Source organism: Nyctereutes procyonoides, unplaced genomic scaffold (assembly GCF_905146905.1).
Source record: "Nyctereutes procyonoides isolate TBG_1078 unplaced genomic scaffold, NYPRO_anot_genome, whole genome shotgun sequence".
In the NCBI taxonomy this organism is placed as follows: Eukaryota; Metazoa; Chordata; class Mammalia; order Carnivora; family Canidae; genus Nyctereutes; species Nyctereutes procyonoides.
The window spans coordinates 1,447,827-1,467,632 of record NW_026575146.1 but is presented as its reverse complement, the minus strand read 5'-3'; the positions used below and the strand labels follow the sequence as shown (position 1 = coordinate 1,467,632).

At 39.3% G+C, this 19,806-nt stretch overlaps 1 protein-coding gene across 2 annotated transcripts in view; it reads right to left on the bottom strand.

Moving 5' to 3' along the window:
- The window catches only part of PHACTR2 (phosphatase and actin regulator 2), a 130,196-nt gene that overhangs the window by 65,445 nt on the left and 44,945 nt on the right, over window positions 1-19,806 (bottom strand). For both annotated transcript variants that reach the window (XM_055310557.1, XM_055310558.1), the window contains exon 3: window positions 1,102-1,182. In XM_055310557.1, the coding sequence (XP_055166532.1) occupies window positions 1,102-1,182 (81 nt within the window). The remainder of the gene's footprint in view (window positions 1-1,101; window positions 1,183-19,806) is intronic.

Sequence of the window (19,806 nt, the reverse complement as noted above, 5' to 3'; positions counted from 1 at the left end):
CTAATGTCCAGGCGGTAGGGGAAGAGAAGGCATGAGGTAAATCAACAATTTTGCAACAAAAATTTCCTTTAGTTTTAAGAGTAGTGGGAATGATGAAATTTATTTGGTATTGCTTATTTGGAGAAATAACCAATCTTGGTGTCTTCTTCCTGGGGGTCTATTTGGGTTTCTATCTAAGCCTTGTCTTTTTTTTTTTTTAAGATTTTATTTATTTATTCATGAGAATACACAGAGGGAGGAGAGAGAGAGAAAGAGAGAGAGAGAGAGAGAGAGGCAGAGACAGGCAGAGGGAGAAGCAGGCTCCATGCAGGGAGCCCAACGTGGGACTCGACCCCGGGGTCTCCAGGATCACACCCTGGGCTGAAGGCGGCGCTAAACCGCTGAGCCACCCGGGCTGCTCTAAGTCTTGTCTTTTTGAGCAAGATTCTACCTTGGGAGGATAGAGAAGAAAGGGGAAGATAATTAGAGGTAGGGCAAACAAAATACTTGGATATAATAATTGTTAGTGAAAAGGTGAAAGACAATTAGATTCAGAGAAATGAAAAGAGAGCAATACTAGGAAAATTACATGAGAGAATGCATAAAGCAGATTAATTTAATTTGTTCATTCGTGCCTTATTGATTGTACATTTGATTGTATTATAGAGTATAAAGAACAAAAGATACATTTACTACTTCTTTTCCCTCCCTTTGCTTTTACTGGTAGGCGTAGGAAACCATAAGGCAGGATGCAATAGCTCTGCATCTACTCAAACAACCGAGTTAACTTGTATAGAAGGAATGAAGCTCAAGAACAGAAGAGAAGTCATGTAAGCATTTGTATCTTATCTGTATCTTCAGCCCACATACCTTTGTAGAGCTTTAGGGTTAGTGACATATGGTGAAGGACTCGCCAAAAAGGTCATTGAATTTCTTTTCTAGAATACCTTAGATTTTCTGCAGCCCAAAAAGGCATTCGGAATTAAAGCAAGATTCCCAGAGTGCCATACTCACTTCTTTATCTCCCCAAGACCATGATCATCTTAAATTTCAAAAGAAAATGAAAGAAAGACCAAAGAATAAAGGATCAGGTTACTTTAAATGTATGATTAATTTCCTCACCTTGATCAGGCAACTCCTTAAGAACGCCCCTTCTTATCAGCTCCTCTCTACTTTGTCTTGTGGATATCTTCCTTTCTAATACTTTTAAAAAGAATAAGCATAAGTAAGAATCAAGTCATTGCTTAAAATAATTACGAAAAACATTCCAAGTAGAATTGAGCACATTTATTCTGTTCATCTGGGGGCTCAAACTCCAGTTTTTCTAGTGGTCTACCAAAACATGTGGTTGAAGTCAATATAATTAATTAGGACAAGAGCAAAGGACTGTAGCCCGTGCTCTGAAACCCAGCCACTGTGCCTGGTCCTTCAAATGATGATGTCTGGCCAAGAATCCAGAAACATTATTTCACATCAGTTATAGAGCATTTCTATACTAATACTAATCTACTTCTCATTTTGAAATATTCCTTTTCTTTAGGCATTCTAAAACAGAGGCTTCCATGAATATGCAATATATACAAAGAATACATTATGCTTACATTAAAACCAAACAAACAAACATTCAGTAAATATTCAGGTAACTCCTTTGAATCCCAGAGAAAAAGAACTACTTTTGCAGTGTTTTCTCACACCCTCTATCACAAAAGTCCAACACATCAGATCTCTGTAACTCTTTTCCTTGCCATACTCAAAAGGTCTAGCATGTTCTGGTATATCCCCTGACAAATCCCAAGTCAGGACAATGGAGTCAAGTCATGTTTTCACAGGCACGTCAAGGGATGGGAATCTCAACACTGCCTCTTCCTTGTTCTGGAAAAATTTAAATTCCTGTTACCACTTCAGAACGGGTCTTAGGAACTAAGGGTAAGATTTTGATAGTATTCACCTTATGTGTATATAACATTCTGGAACCCTGCATGGCTAACTCCACTCCCCACTTCGAGGGGCCAAGATGCTGTATAAAATTAATACAATCTACTAATTATCTGAGCCAATATTCCGAAGTGTGTTCTAGAGAACTCTCTTCCTTCTAGATGACCTGTTTGAGAAAGCACCTTGACACAGCAAAAAGGGGCCACAGAAAGGGACTAGGGCTCTTTAGGGAGAAGGAAAGGTACATTGGTGGAGACTGGGTAGCCACAGCAGGACTGGATTCTGATTTTCTCGAAAATTCCTATTCCGGGCCTCAGAATTTGCAAATCCTAGAGCCACATGAACAACATCATTTCAAGACCAAAACTAAACTCCATTACCCAAAACCCTGCCCTGACACATAGAAACAGGGCTCATAATAACACTAAGGATGGTTTTTTGAGGGTGCTCCTGGTGATCTGTCAGGGACACTCTGAAGACACAGAAGGGAGAAGGGGGTGTGTCCTGGGCTGACAGTTTTGTACGAAGCACCTGAAAAGTCTTCAGTAATGACATGAGCCCCAGAGTACCAAAACTTAGTCTCTCTTGAAGAAATTGAAATTTTTTTTTCCTTTTTTGATAACCAGTAATTGTGTATTTCCCTTTTATCCTGGTTGCCAGAAAGGTCAGAGTAACATTTGATATTAACAAAGATTTCATATGACAATTCATGGGTGAAATCTGTTTCCTTCTGCTTAGAGACCTGACTTCATTTGTATGTTATTTCTAGCATCTGTGCCTGTTGTTCTCGGTTTTGTCAACATGTTTTTGGATAGAATCAGAAAGTAAACAAATCAGAAAATGAACAAATGAATGAGTGAATGAACAAATGGTCAAAAGAATGATAATGAACACCTCATGGATTCAAATGGACACATACACGGAACCTTCCCCTCTTCCTTTAGTTTGCAACTCACCCCTCACTCCACCCTCCCTCCAGAAGCATGTAACAACAGCTCATTTAAATGCCAGTGAGTTCTTTTTTTTTTTTTTAAGATTTTTATTTATTTATTCATGAGAGACACAGAGAGAGGAAGAGACACAGGCAGAGGGAGAAGGAGGCTCCCACTGGGAACCTGATGTGGGACTTAAAAGCAGGACCCAGGATCAAGGCCTGAGCCAAAGGCAGATGCTCAACCACTGAGCCACCCAGGGGTCCCTAATTGCTGGTGAGTTCAATGAACAAAGTTAACTGGGTGTGGGGGGCCAGACAGAGCTGTCTTTTTAGGTAAAACAAGAGCTGTTTACTACAGGAGAGCTTCGATTTGTTCAAGCTTCTGTCAAAGAGAAGAGAACTCACATCCTGTCAGCACAAGGAGCCAAACAACACCCCTGATGACACTATGGGGCACTAACACTGTGCAGGTGGTTCAGAGACACCCTGACCACTGGATTCAAGGATTGCTGAAAGATACCTCATCCAGCTCCAATGCTGTATGATCCTGTATCATTCATTAATCAAGGCCATTCTGTAATTTCTGCCTTGGCATCTTTAAAAGTTTTCACTCTTGCACTAAAAAAATACTCTGAGAGCCCAGAACATATCCCATTTTTGTTTCTGTCTTTCTAGTATGGATCCCAGAGAACGCTTCAGTTTTAGTTTCAAGCTTTCTGTTGCTTTAATTCTAACTTAATCTCAGTTGAAAAATCCCTCCTCTTTCTTCCTTGTAAAATTCTGGAGCTTTGAAGCAGCAGCCTGGCTTCCTGCCAGGAATCAAAACCCACAGCTTTGTTCTTTGCTCTACCTCTTATACATGGGCCCTGATAGGAAAAGGCCCTGGCGATTTGTTTGGTCTTTGGCTGAGCATGTTTTTAACACATACAACAGATAACTGTGTATGGAGCCAAAGGGAACAAAGTGCAGGGACTGTGCAGGGAAAGTATGTTGCTAAGGCACAAAGTTTCAACCACTGCTCTCCCAGAAGAACAAGTATCACACTCTTCATCTTTTAAAATATTTGCCTCATGTTTACATAGTGTCTGTATGTTTGCAGAGCACATTCGCTGGACACTGTTTCACAGGCTTGGAAGTGCTCTGCATTGGAATGAGTCTGAGAGGTCATTCTCGTCCAACAGGGCCGCACAAAGCAGGAGTCATTTCAGGAACATTCCCGAGATGTGTTCACCTGCTTGAAAACATTCAGAGGCTGGACAGCCTCCTCTGGATATCTGTCACCGTCAGTCTTAGGAATGTATTCCTTCTAAGGAGTCAGAACCATACTCCTTGTAACTTTAGCATGTTAATCCAGCCCATCCAGGGTCCCTACAGCTCTAGAGTAAAGTAAGTCATTTGTGACGGGTGAACAGCATGAGTTAGCTCTGTGTTCCCTGAGAGCAAAGCGGGTTATTGAAGCCTCTGAATCTGAGGTCGAGCATCCAGCCAGCTGCTCTTTGACTCTGAAGTTCACCCTAATCAGTGCAACAGCAGCAATGATGTCAGGATGTCTGCCTCACAAACACTGCTGGGGAAGAGACTTCGCAGGGCACAGATCACTGGAGGCAGTAGCTAGGTCTCTCCATGAAAAGTATTGTTACCAGGTGAGTAAATAGCTCATGGTTACTCACTTTTATCCCCCATCAGAAAGAGCCTGTGTGGTTTTTACAGGAAGATCAAGCAAACCCCTGAGTTCTGTTTTGCTCCCTGGACTGGGTGAGTTAAAGTTCTGACAGTTCAATTGTGATTACAACAGCACGCACGTTTTTCGAAGCAGTGAAGGATGCACTGTGCTCCCATTTTCTTGACTTCATGCTTTTACTCCAGCTTTTCAAATATTTGAAAAGGACAGAGCTTTCAAAAGCATCCAATGGCTGTCCATCTGACTTTGAACACTCTCTCTGCTCCTCGACATGGTCTTCACAAAGCCCCCCAGAGGCTGACCCCCCATAGGATCTCCTCTCCCAAACGTGGGATCCTTCCTTAATCGCTCCCTCCCGGCTCCCTCTGCTCCAGCCCCTCCGGCCCTGCTGCTTGTCCCCTGACACAAGCAGCAAGCCCCTGCATGGTGGCCTCTGTCCTTACCAGGATGGGACTTCCCCAGACCCCCCAAGCTCATTCCATCACTTCCTTCAAGTCTTTGCCCAGAGGCCACCTTATTCGAAATCCCTTCCTCACACACCCAGCGTGGACTAGCTTGTTCCTCTTCTCACCTTTATCCATCGTATCCTGCAAAATACATCACCCCTTCTGAACTGGGACCTACTCTGTAAGCACAGACTCGACAAGAACCAAAATTCTTGTTTCTGTTACTGCTGTTTCCCGACAGCGCCTTGCAGGCTGGTGGAACTCAGAAAATATGTGCATTTGTGGCATAAATGAATAAAAGAAGACAGGCCAATAATGCTAACGGTCTTGTTTGCTGCCCCTTGCCCACCTCCAGCCTAGGAGGGAGCAAGCAAGGCCTGCGGCAGAGCTCTATGAACAGGAGGCTTCTGTTTTCTGCCCCTTCTACTTCTTGGCTGGGCTCGCCAAAGGGAAAATCCTGAGCTCTCTGTCCTATGGCTCATCTGAAAAAGTCTCTGTGCTCTGAAGAAGGAAGGCTATAGTGTGTAGAGGACAGACGGCGGCCAACTAACAGGGTGTAGCACACGACTGGGCTCATCATAAATTTTAAATGATTTACGATGTCCTTCTGGGCACGGAGCCTGCACTCAGGAGCGGAGGCCGGGGCATATGCCACCAGCGGCTCGCTGTGGACGCGCCGCCAGGATTTTACACTACTCTGGGAGTATCTGTGAGAGTAAATCTTGCAGTCAACAAGCCACTTGTGTTTTCTTTTGGCGAGGAAAGAGAGTCCTAATTCTCAATTCTAACGCTGTTTAATGACAGAACAAAACAGAAGAGCAATTAGACTATTGAATACGAGTCCGTGTTATCTTTTTGGTTGTGAGTGCTGAATGGCTCACTGTGAGACTGTGACAGGAACAGGGAACTGCTTGTCTTGTGTTAAAGTGTTCATAAGAGCCCGGCTTGGCTTTGCCTCACCTCAACAGCAGTTACAGAAAACAGAATGTCAAAACAAAACAAAACAAAACAAAAACAGGCTCCTTTTTTAAAAGACCCTTCACTACAGCGCAGGGAAGTCCTTTAAAGAAGCCACCACTACAATGCCACCCAACGGGCCATTTGTAAGGACTTTCCAAAACATCTCAAGAACATAAGGCAGTGAAATAAAGCCAACACCCCACCCCATCCCCAACGAAAAATGCTCAGGGGGGCTGGCTATTTTCATTTCTATCCATGTCTCTCCCCTGCTTACAAATCCGACAGACTAGGGAATAAGCCGAGCCCCTCCAGGCCGCAGCCAGGCTTTAGAGCTGGTCCCAGTGGACCATCCTTGTCCTCCCTCTTGTTTATCCTTTTCCACAAGTCCATTGTTAAAGCGTAACCTTACTCTTACTTTTTGCCATTTCCTAAACATTCCCTGTACCTCCTCAGCCCCATTCCTGTGCTGTTTCTAGAATCAGACCCTTGGCCTCTCCCTCTGGTGAAATCTTCCTACAATCCTAAAAACCTCTTCAGACAGCGCCCCCTGCAGGGCGCCATCACCATTCTGGCTGACGAGAGGCAATAATCACTGTTCTAAAGCACTTTAAAGTGACTTGTCTGAGGGACTCAGTCGGTTGGGTGTCTGCCTTCCACTCAAGTCATGATCCTGGGGTCCTGGGATCGAGCCCCACATTGGACTCCTTGCTCAGTGGGGAGCTTGGTTCTCCCTCTGCCTCCCTGTGCTCTCTCTTGCTATCTCTGTCTCTCTCTCAAATGAATAAATAAAATCTTAAAAAAAAGTAACTTGTCTATGCCTCAGCTTTTTCATCTACAAAATGGGAGAACAGCTGCTACCTTTTCTGGTTCTTCTGGCAATAAATGAGTTAAAAAGCTCAAGTGCTTAGATGAGTACCTAGAAACTAGAAAGCCCCAAATAAATGTTAGCTATTACTATTATTTCTGTTATAGCATTTCTTTTTCATTGCAACACGTGGACATAGTTGCATATTCACATGACTCCAATCCCTATGAGGGATGTCTTGTTTATCATTTCATCCCCACCACGCCCAAAATGATGTATTGCACTAAGTTTTTCGTTTTGTTTTTTGAAGGAGGGGGGAAAGGTATGTCTAGCACCCTTTTCTAATCCTTTCTACTTATTATCTTTTTAAAGATTTTATGTATGTATGTATGTATGTATGTGTTTATTTATTTATTTGAGGGAGTGAGAACGCACATATAAGCAGGGGGAAGGGGCAAAGGGAGAGGGAGAAGCAGATTTCTCGTTGAGCAGGGAACCTGATGAGAGGACTTAATCCTAGGACTCTAGATCATGACCTGAGCCGAAGGCAGAGGGTTAACTGACTGACCCACTCAGGTGCCCACCTTTTCTACTATTTTATAAATAGCCCTCCTGATAGCCTTTGAGGAACCACCTTCCTCCTCATTCAGTCCATGCGATTTGTGTAAAGCTACCCCCAATCCTGGGCTCTAGCGCACCCAGGCTTATCCAATCAGGGCCTGATATCTTCCTTCATTGGTGACTGATTCAGAGAGGGGCTGTGCCCAAGTTGTACCAATGACATCCAGTCTAAGAATTTCTGGAACAACAGGAAAAGAGGGCTCTCTCTTCTTCCGTATCTGTTAAAACTAGCTGCAGATGAGCCTAGAGCTGTAAGTAGTCATTTTGCCTCCATAAAAGTCTAATTTAAAATAAGAAAAGTCCATACTGAGGAACATAGGCTCAAAGGAGACAGATTCCTTTTTTTTTTTTTTAATTTTATTTATTCATGAGAGAACAGACAGAGAGATACAGAAACAGGCAGAGGGAGGGGCAGGCTCCATGCAGGGAGCCCTACATGGGACTAGATCCTGGGTCTCCAGGATCAGGCCCTGGGGTGAAGATGGCGCTAAACCACTGAGCCACCCGGGATGCCCATGAGACAGCTTCCTAATCTTAGCTTTTAAGCATCTGGATCCAACCAAATTTATAAGCTGTTTGCCCCTGAGCTTTTCACTTGCAGGAACCAGTAAGTTCCCCATTTGCTTAAGTCTATTATTATTCATCAGCAGTAAAGAGCTTTTACTCTTGAAGAATCAAAAAAAAAGGTGCTACATAGATGCTTCTATAAAGTGAATTTTCTTCCAGCAGAGGCCAAAGATTCTTTAGATTTGCAGCGCAGAAATATGAAAGAAGTACACCAGACTCTTATACAAGAGTTTGAAACTTGACCAGAGCTTATAAAGAGGAAGATGGTGAGATCTATATCCCCTTCTCTTGGGAAATCAATGTCACAACTTCCTCCAGAAATCTGATAGTAATCATCCATTTATTTGATGTTTAGGTAGCATGTTTATATTTATTTTCTCATCACACTTCCCAGTATTCCTGAAAGACAGGCTAAGCAATTCCTTTTAGTTCCCTCAAACAGATAAGGATATCAAGACTCACAGAGGCGAAACCATTTGCCAATCACAAGATCAGAATCTGGTTGAACCCAAATGTGTCTAACCAAAAACCTACTGCTTGCATTCTCCAAACTAAATTGATAATTATAAAGATTTCAAGTTTCCCACAACAGATGTAATGTAATGTTTTCCAATTTCCCTTCAATAAGGTAAAAAAACCTTTTAAAGTTAATTTTAAATGAGCAATTTTTAGATAGCAGTACATCTTCATAGTTCAAATTATAAAAGGATACAGTGAAAACTCTCACTTTCACCCTGTCCCCCACCTATTCAAATTGAACTCCACCTATATTTCACAAGCAAATAACTACTTTTATTAGTATCCCATGGCCCCTTCCATACTTTCTTAGGCAAATCCAGATATTCATTTTAATTATTCTCTTTTTTTACATTCAAGGTACACTGTTTTACAAACTGTTCAGCACTATGCTTTTTCATTGAACAATGTATGTAATACTTTTAAAATTTCAGGTGATGGAGTAACAGACAAAGGTCAGGCTGGGGAGAGAAGAGGTGATGATTTTTGCCTTGTGCAAACAGCAGCAGCTGAAATCACTGCCATTTCCAGGGAGGGCAAGCTGGGAATAGTCATGGCAAGTCAACTCAAAGAACGCGGGGATTTTATTCCCAAGGGAAAAGGTTTAGGACTAGAACAATGAGCAAGTCCCCAATCCCAGATGGGCCAGGAAGTACAAGTAATCTCAGGAGAGTAATCAGAGGCCAGGATCTGTGAGCTACGTGAAACACTGCTTGTCTTTCTTCCAGTGTGACTCTCAAAAACACATGACAAACACAAATGTTCAAGACAGGTGCTTTTGGATTCATCTTGTGTTTCCATTTCTTGTTTCTTTACATTAAAAGATAGTAAACCCCAAACAGGGTAAGACCACAAAAGGGACAGAAATTTAAAATAAAGATAATGAGGATCATCCTCAGAGCAATTAATTCTAACTTCACACTAAGAACAAGCTAGAGACTTGATATAAAAATGAATCTCAGCTCTAAGTCCTAAAGAGGTTTTGCAAATGAGGGCATCATAAACAGTACTCGTTAGAGAAGAAGTTCTTAGAGAGCCTGACCTTCTGAATCTGAGGCCCTTCTCCTTGATTTGCTTCAAGACAGCCTTAAACATTTCAGGGACTCAGCAATGTTGATTGAGATGAGATCCTATCTCATGTCACCGCTGACCAGATATTCAAAAGGCAGGCAAGAGTTGCTGTGAAAGAGACCTTAGTGATACTAAACTATCCTAAATTAAGACCTTCTTACTTGTTCAAACATCAGATTCAACTGCATCTGAAATTATTCATACTTTACGCCCAAATTTTTTGAAGGCATTAACGTGTAATCTTTAAAAGCCTGTTTATATTTAATGAACCTAGAAACTACGTAAAAAACATTACCAACTCAAACCAATAGATGTGAATAACCCATCAGAGTTAGTAAGAAGATTGAGTAGGCATTTCTGCAATCCATGTTTATTTACTACTTCATTTACACATCTAATCAGACTAGGTTTCTTAAAGTGATTAAAAATTTGTTTTTCTTTAAAAATTATTTATTTGAGAGAGAGAAAGAGAGAGATCGTGGGTGCTCACATGAGTGGAGGGAGGGACAGATGGAGAGGGAGAAGCAGACTCCCCACTGAGCAGGGAGCCCAACGTGGGGCTCCATCCCAGGACCCTGAGATAATGATCATGACCTGAGCTGAGTGAAGGCAGATGCTTAACCGACTGAGCCACCCAGGCACCCCAGATTACAACCATTTAAAATAGCATCTGGCTGGCACACAGTAAAAATTCAACAGGGTTAGTTATTATTATTAATACCCATATATCTTCCTCCTACTTTAATTGTAATCCCAAATAAAATTGCAAATGAGAAACAGAAATCAAAGTTTGTCTACTTTTTATTTTTTAACACTTTACTTCATATGCTGCAGATGTAGCAAATTATGTAAATTATCCAAAGGAACTTTTGCAAATCTCATAGAGTAGTAACTAAATTCAACTTTTAGCACTGAATTGTGAAAGTAGCAAAAAGAAAGGACTACATAATACTAGCAATATGCCAACATCAGATTTAAATAGGCGATTAAATTTTAGTTGGTATCCCTAGTGTTTCGCACTTGATTCACCTAAGGTTTTCTTTAAAAACAAATTACAAGAGGTGGGAGGGAGACGAAAGGAGGAATTTTTGTTTAATGGTAGACAGTGTAGATTTTGCAAGATGAACAAGTTCTGGAGATCTGTTGATTAAAAATGTAAATATACTTGACATCATTGAATTGTATACTTAAAAATGGTTATTAGGACAGTAAAATTTATGTGTTTTCCATTAGAGAGAGAGAAAGATCATGAGCAGGAGAGGCAGGGGGAGGGAGAAGCAGACTCCCCGCAGAGCAGGGAGCCCACTGTTGGGCTCAAACTCAGGACCCTGGGATCACCTCAGCTGAAAGCAGATGCTTAACCGATTGAGCCACCCAGGTGCCCCTCCACCACAATTTTTAAAATAAATTAAATTGGAATACATTTTTGAACTATGTTAATGCTGAGCCACATATCAAATAAGAAAAACAGATCAGAAGGTATTTTCAAAGAATTTTAGCCACATTGATATTTACTGTGTTCACCAACTATTCTCCAGGATCCAGTCTTCTTGCTAGCCCTGCTTTTAATTCTCTTATATTTCTCACATAGTCTCTCCTGCCCTGCCTTTTAATAGGTACTAATTAAACAGAGTTTGGAATAAAGAAAACCTTAAGAGCATCTGTCTCAAAACCTGGAGAGTCTGGGTTTGGGAAAGTAGGTGAAAAAAAACTTAGCACAAAAATGTTATAAGCCTCGATGAGCAAACTCTTTTCATTTAACAAAAAGAAGAAAGAATTAAGACTGCAATTTGTATTCCAAGTGGGAAACAAATCAGAAAATATAGAAGCCAAAAAACAGTCACTTTCCAGGATTTAGCCCTTAGTGATAAAGACCGGATTCGTACCACAGGATGAAAAAAATCAAAACAAAACCACAAAGGGAAATAATATGCAAAGGAAACAAAATAATGGACTTTCCTGACACAATTCTCTGACCTAGGACAGAAAGAGTTCTGTAGCACCTTTAAAAAGTATTTTACCAGTGGCACTACTCCAAAGGAAAATGAAATTAGGAAATTATCCACCCAAGTAAGGTTTATAAACAATCAGATCATCTCTTAAAGCAATTCAAACTATGTCTCATCCCAGTGGAAGCCTTTTTTTCAAGATGTCAATGGGAACATTGTTCCTCTCTTCTACATCCCCTTCAGCAATTAAATGTGGCAAAAAAAAAAAAGGAACAAAGAAATGCAAGTTAATAATTCTATATTCCATTCTAGTGGGCGTGATTCTTAAAAAAAAAGGTGTAATTTATAATCAGAAACCAGTAAAATCTGTAGTGTTTATGGCTCACTTGAGAAGGTTTGCATAGAATGGTCAGTGAAAATGCTTTGTGTAAAAAAAAAAAAAAAGAAAAAAAAAAGAAAGAAAGAAAGAAAGAAAGAAAGAAATAAAGAAAATGCCTTGCGTATCTGAGCTCACTTATCCCAGCAAAGCCTAACTCTCCCTAGGAAAGGCTACATGCCTGAGATCTAAGTCTGCTCTATGGATCAACAAATTTAAAACTAGAACTCAGCTTAGATTAAACAAACAATATCACATTTTCTAGAATGGACAGGAAGCAAGGGAGTCTCCTCAACTCCATTTAGAAATAAGATTTTCTGTTTCTATTTATCTAAAGAAGGTGGGTCCTAATGGTTTGGCCATTCATTGTGCAGCTGGCTAATTTAAACCCATGATGGAAGGTTTTCTTATTTATGAAACCACTAACTTCTATTATGAAAAATATACAAAAAGTTAGCACTCACATTACTCTTTCCCATAAATGGGTTTCATCCCTAGAATAGATCTATAATGAATAATAAATGCTCCATAAATAAAAAGATGGGGCCTTAGTGATTCTTTCCATCTATCTATATGTAGGAAGATTGAAACAAAAAAAAAATTCATTCTACTGGGGAAAAAAAACAAAGAGGAATATTTAGTCTCCTTCATTTTTAATGCATAGAGAGGAAATTTGTTTTAATGCCATTGTATGTCTTCAGGAAAACAGAATAAAAGAATTTCAGAAAAAGTATGTTCTTTCTCTTATCCACTGAATTTTTAACACTCACTTGGTCTAATTAGGTTCACTTATAAAATTTACAGGTACACAAATGGTGAACTAAAACACAACCCAGGCATCCTTTTTGTGTCAATAATGCCCTCACATTGACCTTTTAAACGCTGTTGCCATACAGAACAGACAGTAACAGTTACTTAAGTTCATTATCCATTCATGAGGGAATAGGCCCCCAACCTGTCCATTAAATTTGGTGAAATATTAATTTTGTCTATTTTGGCTTCTCAATTCCTTAGGCTCTTAAACAGCTCTCAAGGATATGAACACTAAGAAAGAATTGAAAACTGGTATAGTTGTCCCTCCCCCATTCCAGCACTTACCAAATCACATTCACTTGCAAACACCACAAATATGCAATAGGTAAGGACTATCAAGAGCTCCTCATTAATTAATTTATTCAACAAACATTGACTAAATGCTTTAACATAAGCCAGACACTATTCTAATTGCTCTTGAATTTTATCAAAGAAGAAAACAAAAATCCCAATTCTCATGGAATTTATAATCTAGGGGGAAGGGAAGCCAGTTAATAAACAACAGAGATGATTTATAAACATTAGAAGGCTTGATGTGAGGGTGCCTGGGTGGCACAGTAGGTTAAGCATCCAACTCTTGGTTTCAGCTCAGAGCATGATCTTAGGGTCTTGAGATAGAGCCCCAAGTCAGGCTCTACACTGAGCACGGAGTCTGCTAAAATTTCTCCCTCCCCATCGCACTCTCTCTCTCACTCTCTCTCTCTCAAATAAAAAAATAAATCTTAAAAAAAAGAAAAAGAAGAAAGTAAGATGTGCTGCGGAAAGAAGAAAGTAGGGCAGAAAAAGAAGAACCTACCTTACACCCACAAGGATGGCAATAATAAAATAAATAATAACAAATGCTGTCCAGCCTATGGATAAATTAGAACCCTCATACACTGCTGATGGGAATGTAAAATGGTGCAGCTGCTTCAGAAAACAGTCTTGGCAGTTCCTCAAAATGTTAAACATTGAATTCCCATATGACTCAGCAATCCCATTTCTAGATGTATAACTAAGAGAAGTGAAAATATGTGTCTGCACAAAAACTTGTATACAAGTATTCATAGCAGCATTATTCACAACAGTGAAAATAGAAACAACCAAAATACATGTCCATCAACTGATGATGGATGGATAAATAAAATGTGATATATTCCTACAATGGAATATTATTTGACAATAAAAAGAAATTAAATATTGATGCATGTTACAATGTGGATGAACCTTGAAAACTTTACACTAAGTGAAGGAAGCCAGTCACAAATGGCTATATATTTATTGTATGATTCCATTTATAGGAAACATGAAGAATAGGTCAACCTATCAAGGCAGAAAACAGGGGTGGGTGGGGGAGGGGAAGGAAAATGACTGCTAGATTGGCTCTCTTTTTTAGGGTGATGAAATGTTTAAAATAGTTGCAGTTGGTAAATATTACTAAAAACCACTGAATTACACATGTAAAATGGGTGAATTGTATGGTATATGAATTATATCTCAAAAAAGCTGTTAAAGAGTGCTGGGAGAGAAGAGAGATTCAGTATAGAGATTGAATGAAGGCAGACCTCACTGAGAAGTTAGCAATGAAATACGGACTACATTGAAGGAGATGAAGTAGTTGGTTAACCATAAAGAAATCTGGAGGAAGAGCCTTCTTTCAAAGCACCCGAGATGCTAACAAAACTCACCCATAATAAAAGAGATAACCTGTACCTGTTAAAGAAATTGAATTTTCTGTTTAAAATCTTAAAAAAAAAAAATCTTTAGGCCCAGATTGTTTCACTGGTAAATTCTATCAAACATTTAAAGAAGAAATAATACCAATTCTGCACAATCTTTTCAAGTCATTTTATGAGGTCAGCATCACCCAGATACGAAAACCAAAAATAGTATAAAAAAAGAAAACTATAGACGAATATCACAAATCCTCCACAAAATATTATTAAGTAAAATCCAGCAACAAAGGAAAAGAATAATATACTACAACTCAATGGGGTTTTACCCCAGGGAGGCAAAACTGATTCAATATTCAAAAATCTATCAATGTAATCTATTATAATAATGGTCCAAAGAAGAAAAATCACATGGTCATATCAATTGATAAAAAAAGAGCATCTGAGATATTCAACATCCGTTCGTAATAAATACTCCCAGAAAATCAGGAATAAAAGGGAACCGGCTCAATTTGAGAAAGTGCATCTGCAAAAAGCCTTCAGCTAACACCATACTTAATGAAAGCTCCTTCTAAGAATGGATGTCCCATATACCATACCTATTTACTATAATACTGGAAGTCCTAGCCAGGCAAGAAAAGATATAAAAGACATACAGATTGAAAGGTAGAAATACAACCATGCCTAATCACAGACAATATAAGGGTCTACAGAGAAAATCCTAAGGAATCTTCACTAGCACTAGTAAGTTTAACAAAGTAGCATGATACAATGTATTTCTGTAAACTAGAAATGAAAAAATTTGAAACAGAATTTTAAAAAAATATATGTTTATAATAGTTTTTAAAATTTTTAAAAAAGATTTTATTTGAGAGTGAGAGCATGAGTGGGGGGAGGGGCAGAGGGTGAGAGAGAAGCAGGCTCCTGGCTGAGCAGAGAGTCCAATGCAGGGCTGGATCCCAGGTCCCTGGGATCATTACCTGAGCCCAAAGCAGACATTTAACTGGCTGAGCCACCCAGGCACCTGATATATTTAGAATAGTTTTTTTTTTTTAAAGAAAGAAAAGAAATACTTAGGTATAAATTTAATACTGTTTTCTAAACATTTCAAAATGCTAATGAAAGAAATAAAAGAGCTAATTAAATAGAAAGACAGAGCAGTTCATATATTAGGAAAGTTAACATAGTAAAGATACCAATTCTATATAAGTTGCAAGTTAACATAGTAAAGATACCAATTCTATATAAGTTGTAATTCCAATAAAAATCCTAGCAGGAAATTTTTGAGAATATAAACAATTTGATACCAAAATTTGTGTGAAAAGGCAAAGAAACTAGTTAAAAACAATTTTGCAAATGAAGAATGAAGTTAGAAATATTATAGGATCTCATTTTAAGACTTATAAAGTTAGAATAATCAAGAAAGCATGATATTGGTGAAGAAACAGACACACAGATTAAGAGAAAAGAATAGTGAGTCTAGAAATAAACTTACACAAATGTGAATCTTATTTTTGACAAAGAACATGTGGCCAATTAATTTTTGGCAAAGACACAAAGGCAATTCAATGGATAAAGGACAGTCTTTTCAACAAATTGTCTTGAAAGTTCTTACAAAAGACACCAAAAACACGATCCTGAAAAAAAGAAGTAATAAATTGTATTTCATCATAATTAAGACCTTTGCTCTGAAACAGACACTGTTAAAGAATGAAAAGACAAACTACAGTCTGGCAAGAACTATCTCTAATAACATATCTGATAAAGACATTATATCTAGACTACGTAAAGTACTCTTGAAACTCAAGATTAAGAAGAGAATAACTCCTTAAAAATTGGCCCGAAGACTTGAACAGATATTTATCAAAGAGAAGTATATGGAAGAAAAATATGCTTATTGATTTTTTAAAATAATACAAAGCTGATTGAATGGGGAAAGGACAGTCTTTTTAACAAATGGTATTAAAATACCTGGGCATATATATGCAAAAGACAAATCTTGACCTAACCTTATACCTTACATAAGAATTAACCCAAAATTGATCGTAAATCTAAACGTAAAATATAAAACTGTAAAACTTTTAGAAGAAAACAGAGAAGAAATTCTTTGTGATCTGAGGTTAGGCAGAAAGACACAAAGAAAAAACATGACCTATAAAGAATAACTGATAAATTGAACTTCATCAAAATTACAGATTTTTGCTCAGCAGCAGAGATTAAGAGAATTAAAAGACAAGCTACAGACTCAGAGAAAATATTTGCAATCACATATCCAACAAAGAACTTATATCCAACATATAAAGAACTCTCAAAATTCAGTTGTAAGAAAACAAGAAACAAGAAAACAACAATTACAAAATAGGTGAAAGATCTTTACCAAAGAGAATATACAGATGGCAGAAATGTTCATGAAAAATAATTGAACATCATTAGCCATTACGGAAACCCAAATTAAAACTATGACAAAATACTACCACATACCTACTAGAATGGCTAAAATAAACAATAATGACAGCACATCCATGTTCATAGCAGCACTATTCACAACAACCAGGAGATAGAAGCAACTTAAATGTCCACTGACAGATGAACGGATAAACAAAATGTGGTATATACACACAATAAAATACTATACAATCATAAAAAGAAAGGAATGCTGACACATGCTTCAACATGAATGAAACATGAGGATATTTTATGCTGAGTGAAATAAACCATAGTAGGATAACTACTGTAAGATCCCATTTATATGAAATACACTAACGTAGTTATCTTCACACATATAGAAAGTAGATTGGTGATTACCGGGAGGTGGGGAAGGGGGAGTAGAAAGTTTTTCAATAGGTAAAGAGTCTCATTTCTGCAAGATGAAAAAGTTCTGGAGATCTGTTTTATAACAATGTAAATATACTTTACATTTCTGAACTGTAATTTTAAAAATGGTTTAGAGAGTACATTTTATGATATATCTTTTTACCACAATAAAAAAATAATAATGACAATACCAAGTGCTGACAAGGATATGAAGCAATTGGAACTTTCTTATGTTGCTGGTAGGAATGCAAACCTCTGGAAAATAGTCTGTGGCAGTTATAAAGTTAAACATATATCTAACAATGTATGACTAAACAATCTCACTCCTACATATTTTCCCTAGAGAAATGAAGACTTTCATGCACACAAAAACTTTTATGTATTTATAGCAGCTCTACTCATAATCACCCAGAATTAGAAACAACCTATGTCCTTCAACAGGTGAATGCACAAACAAACAGGGTATATCCATAGCACAGAATACTACCCAACAATCAGAAAGAGTGACTCATACATGCAGCATCCCAGATGACTCTCAAAGGTGAAACAGCAAGTGAAGGAAACCAGTCTCAAAACATTTCATGCTGAATGATTTCAATGTCGATGACATTCTTGCAACAACAAAATGATAGTGAAGAACAGAGCAGTGGTTGTCAGCAGTTAGGAGCTGGGGGAGGAGACGGAGAAGAGGTAAGATATGACTGTAAAAGGGTAGGGCAGGAGGATTGGGGAGCAATGGAACTGTAACATATCCTGATAATGGTGGTAGTTAAACAAAACATATGTATATTAAAATTCTCAGAACTGCACACACACACACACACACACACACACACACACACACACACTCACCCCAAAGTAAAAAATACCAGAGTACTGAATGACCAAGAAATGACCTCTTTTGAGAAAGTCATGATCACAAATGCAGTAATAGTGAACTACTTAGTAGCTCCTTTGTATATCTGCCTCCAACCTAAGCCAAACACAATGACTACTTCCAAGAAAATCTCAGGAGGCCAGCGTCAGAGCTGTCAGGAAAGGCAGCTACATTTTCCCGTGGACTATAGGCTCACTGGCCAACAGCCATGGTCAAAAAGAGAGGCAAGGCAGAGAGAAGTTTCGGAAAAATCAAAAACCTATTTGTGTCTTCTGAAAGGACGAAAGGTTTGACATAGCAAGTACAAACCAGTGTTCAGTGAAAAGCTTCATTCTTAGGGCCCCAGTTTGCTTGGAGGAAGTTTACAGGAAATGTTTCCAAAGGGGCTGCCAAAAACAGCCATAGGTAACGTGGAGACTATGAGGTCTGGACTCTGCAAAAACCATTCCCATGATCTTTCGGCTGTGACCTTTACTTTTCTTTAGAGAGGAGCCACCAATAGGCAAGCTATAAATATACACCAGTTTTCCCCCTCAAAGTGAAGGTAAAAGGAGTTGAGGAATATCGCTCTTGGCTCTGACCTGCAAAAAGTACAAGATATCTAGAAGGATGGGCGGCCCGGGTGGCTTGGCGGTTTGGCGCCACCTTTGGCCCAGGGCATGATCCTGGAGACCCGGGATCAAGTCCCGCGTCGGGCTTCCTGCGTGGAGCCTGCTTCTCCCTCTGCCTGTGTCTCTGCCTCTTTCTCTGTCTCTGTGTCTCTCATGAATAAATAAATAAAATCTTTAAAAAAAAAGATATCTACAAGGAATGGAAAAATAGCAGAGTTAAGGAAGGCACAAAGAGAAATGTTTTGAGAAAGAAAAGAGGTATCAAAACTCTAGTTAAGAGGTTGACAAGAGAAAAACGGGTAACACAGAGAGAGGAGGGGGAAAGCTGATGTGCTATGTGGATCTGGAACCAGCAGCAGGAGACACATCTGAGAAGCATGGGACCCCCCAACACACCAAAGGACAAGGTTCACAAGCCCTGAAACTTCCCCCTTTGTTAACTGCTATATCCCTGGAGCACAGAAGAGCATCTAGGCCCACGGTAGGAGGCCAGTAAAAATGTGCTGTGTGAAAGAATAAGGAGGGCTCAGCAGGGTGGTCAGGAAGAGTCAACCAGTGGTCACAGAGGAGCTCTCACTGATGTGTGTGCTCAAAAACAACGCCTCACACAGACCTGGGTGGCTCATCAGAAGGAACAGTTTTCTCATAACATCTCTCTTAGGACACAAAGGAGGCCTTACTTACTGAGACTCCTCAAACCCCACTCTACTGATTTTTAACAAGAGGCATAATTATCTTTCCCAGAAACAACTGGATAGCCCATGCAGTCAGAACTCTGTTTCCTGAGGAGGAAACAGAAAGGTGTGGAAGGCCGGGTATGGTTTTCTAACTTCTTGGCTGAAATCATGATATACCAAGAATGGACATCCAAAGTGAGTAGCTGTTGGAACTGATGGTGTCAAATCAAGGTCTGGTTTTCTGGACCATAACATTTGTATAGTACTGCTAGGCCTGTGAGGCCCATTCCACGGAAAAAGAGGTGATATACTGGGTAGAGACTGGATTGGCCTAGTGAAGAGAATCTTAAAGCTAAATTAGAGAGGGAAGAAAACACCCACACAATGGTCTACAATCAGGTCCCATGGAAGACAACAGCTAGGATAGAAGACACAGCAGCAGCAGGGATTTCTGGTGCCTTCAGAGAAAGCAGCATCCCAGAAGTGTGGACACAACATGAACGGGTACAGAGACAGAAGAGT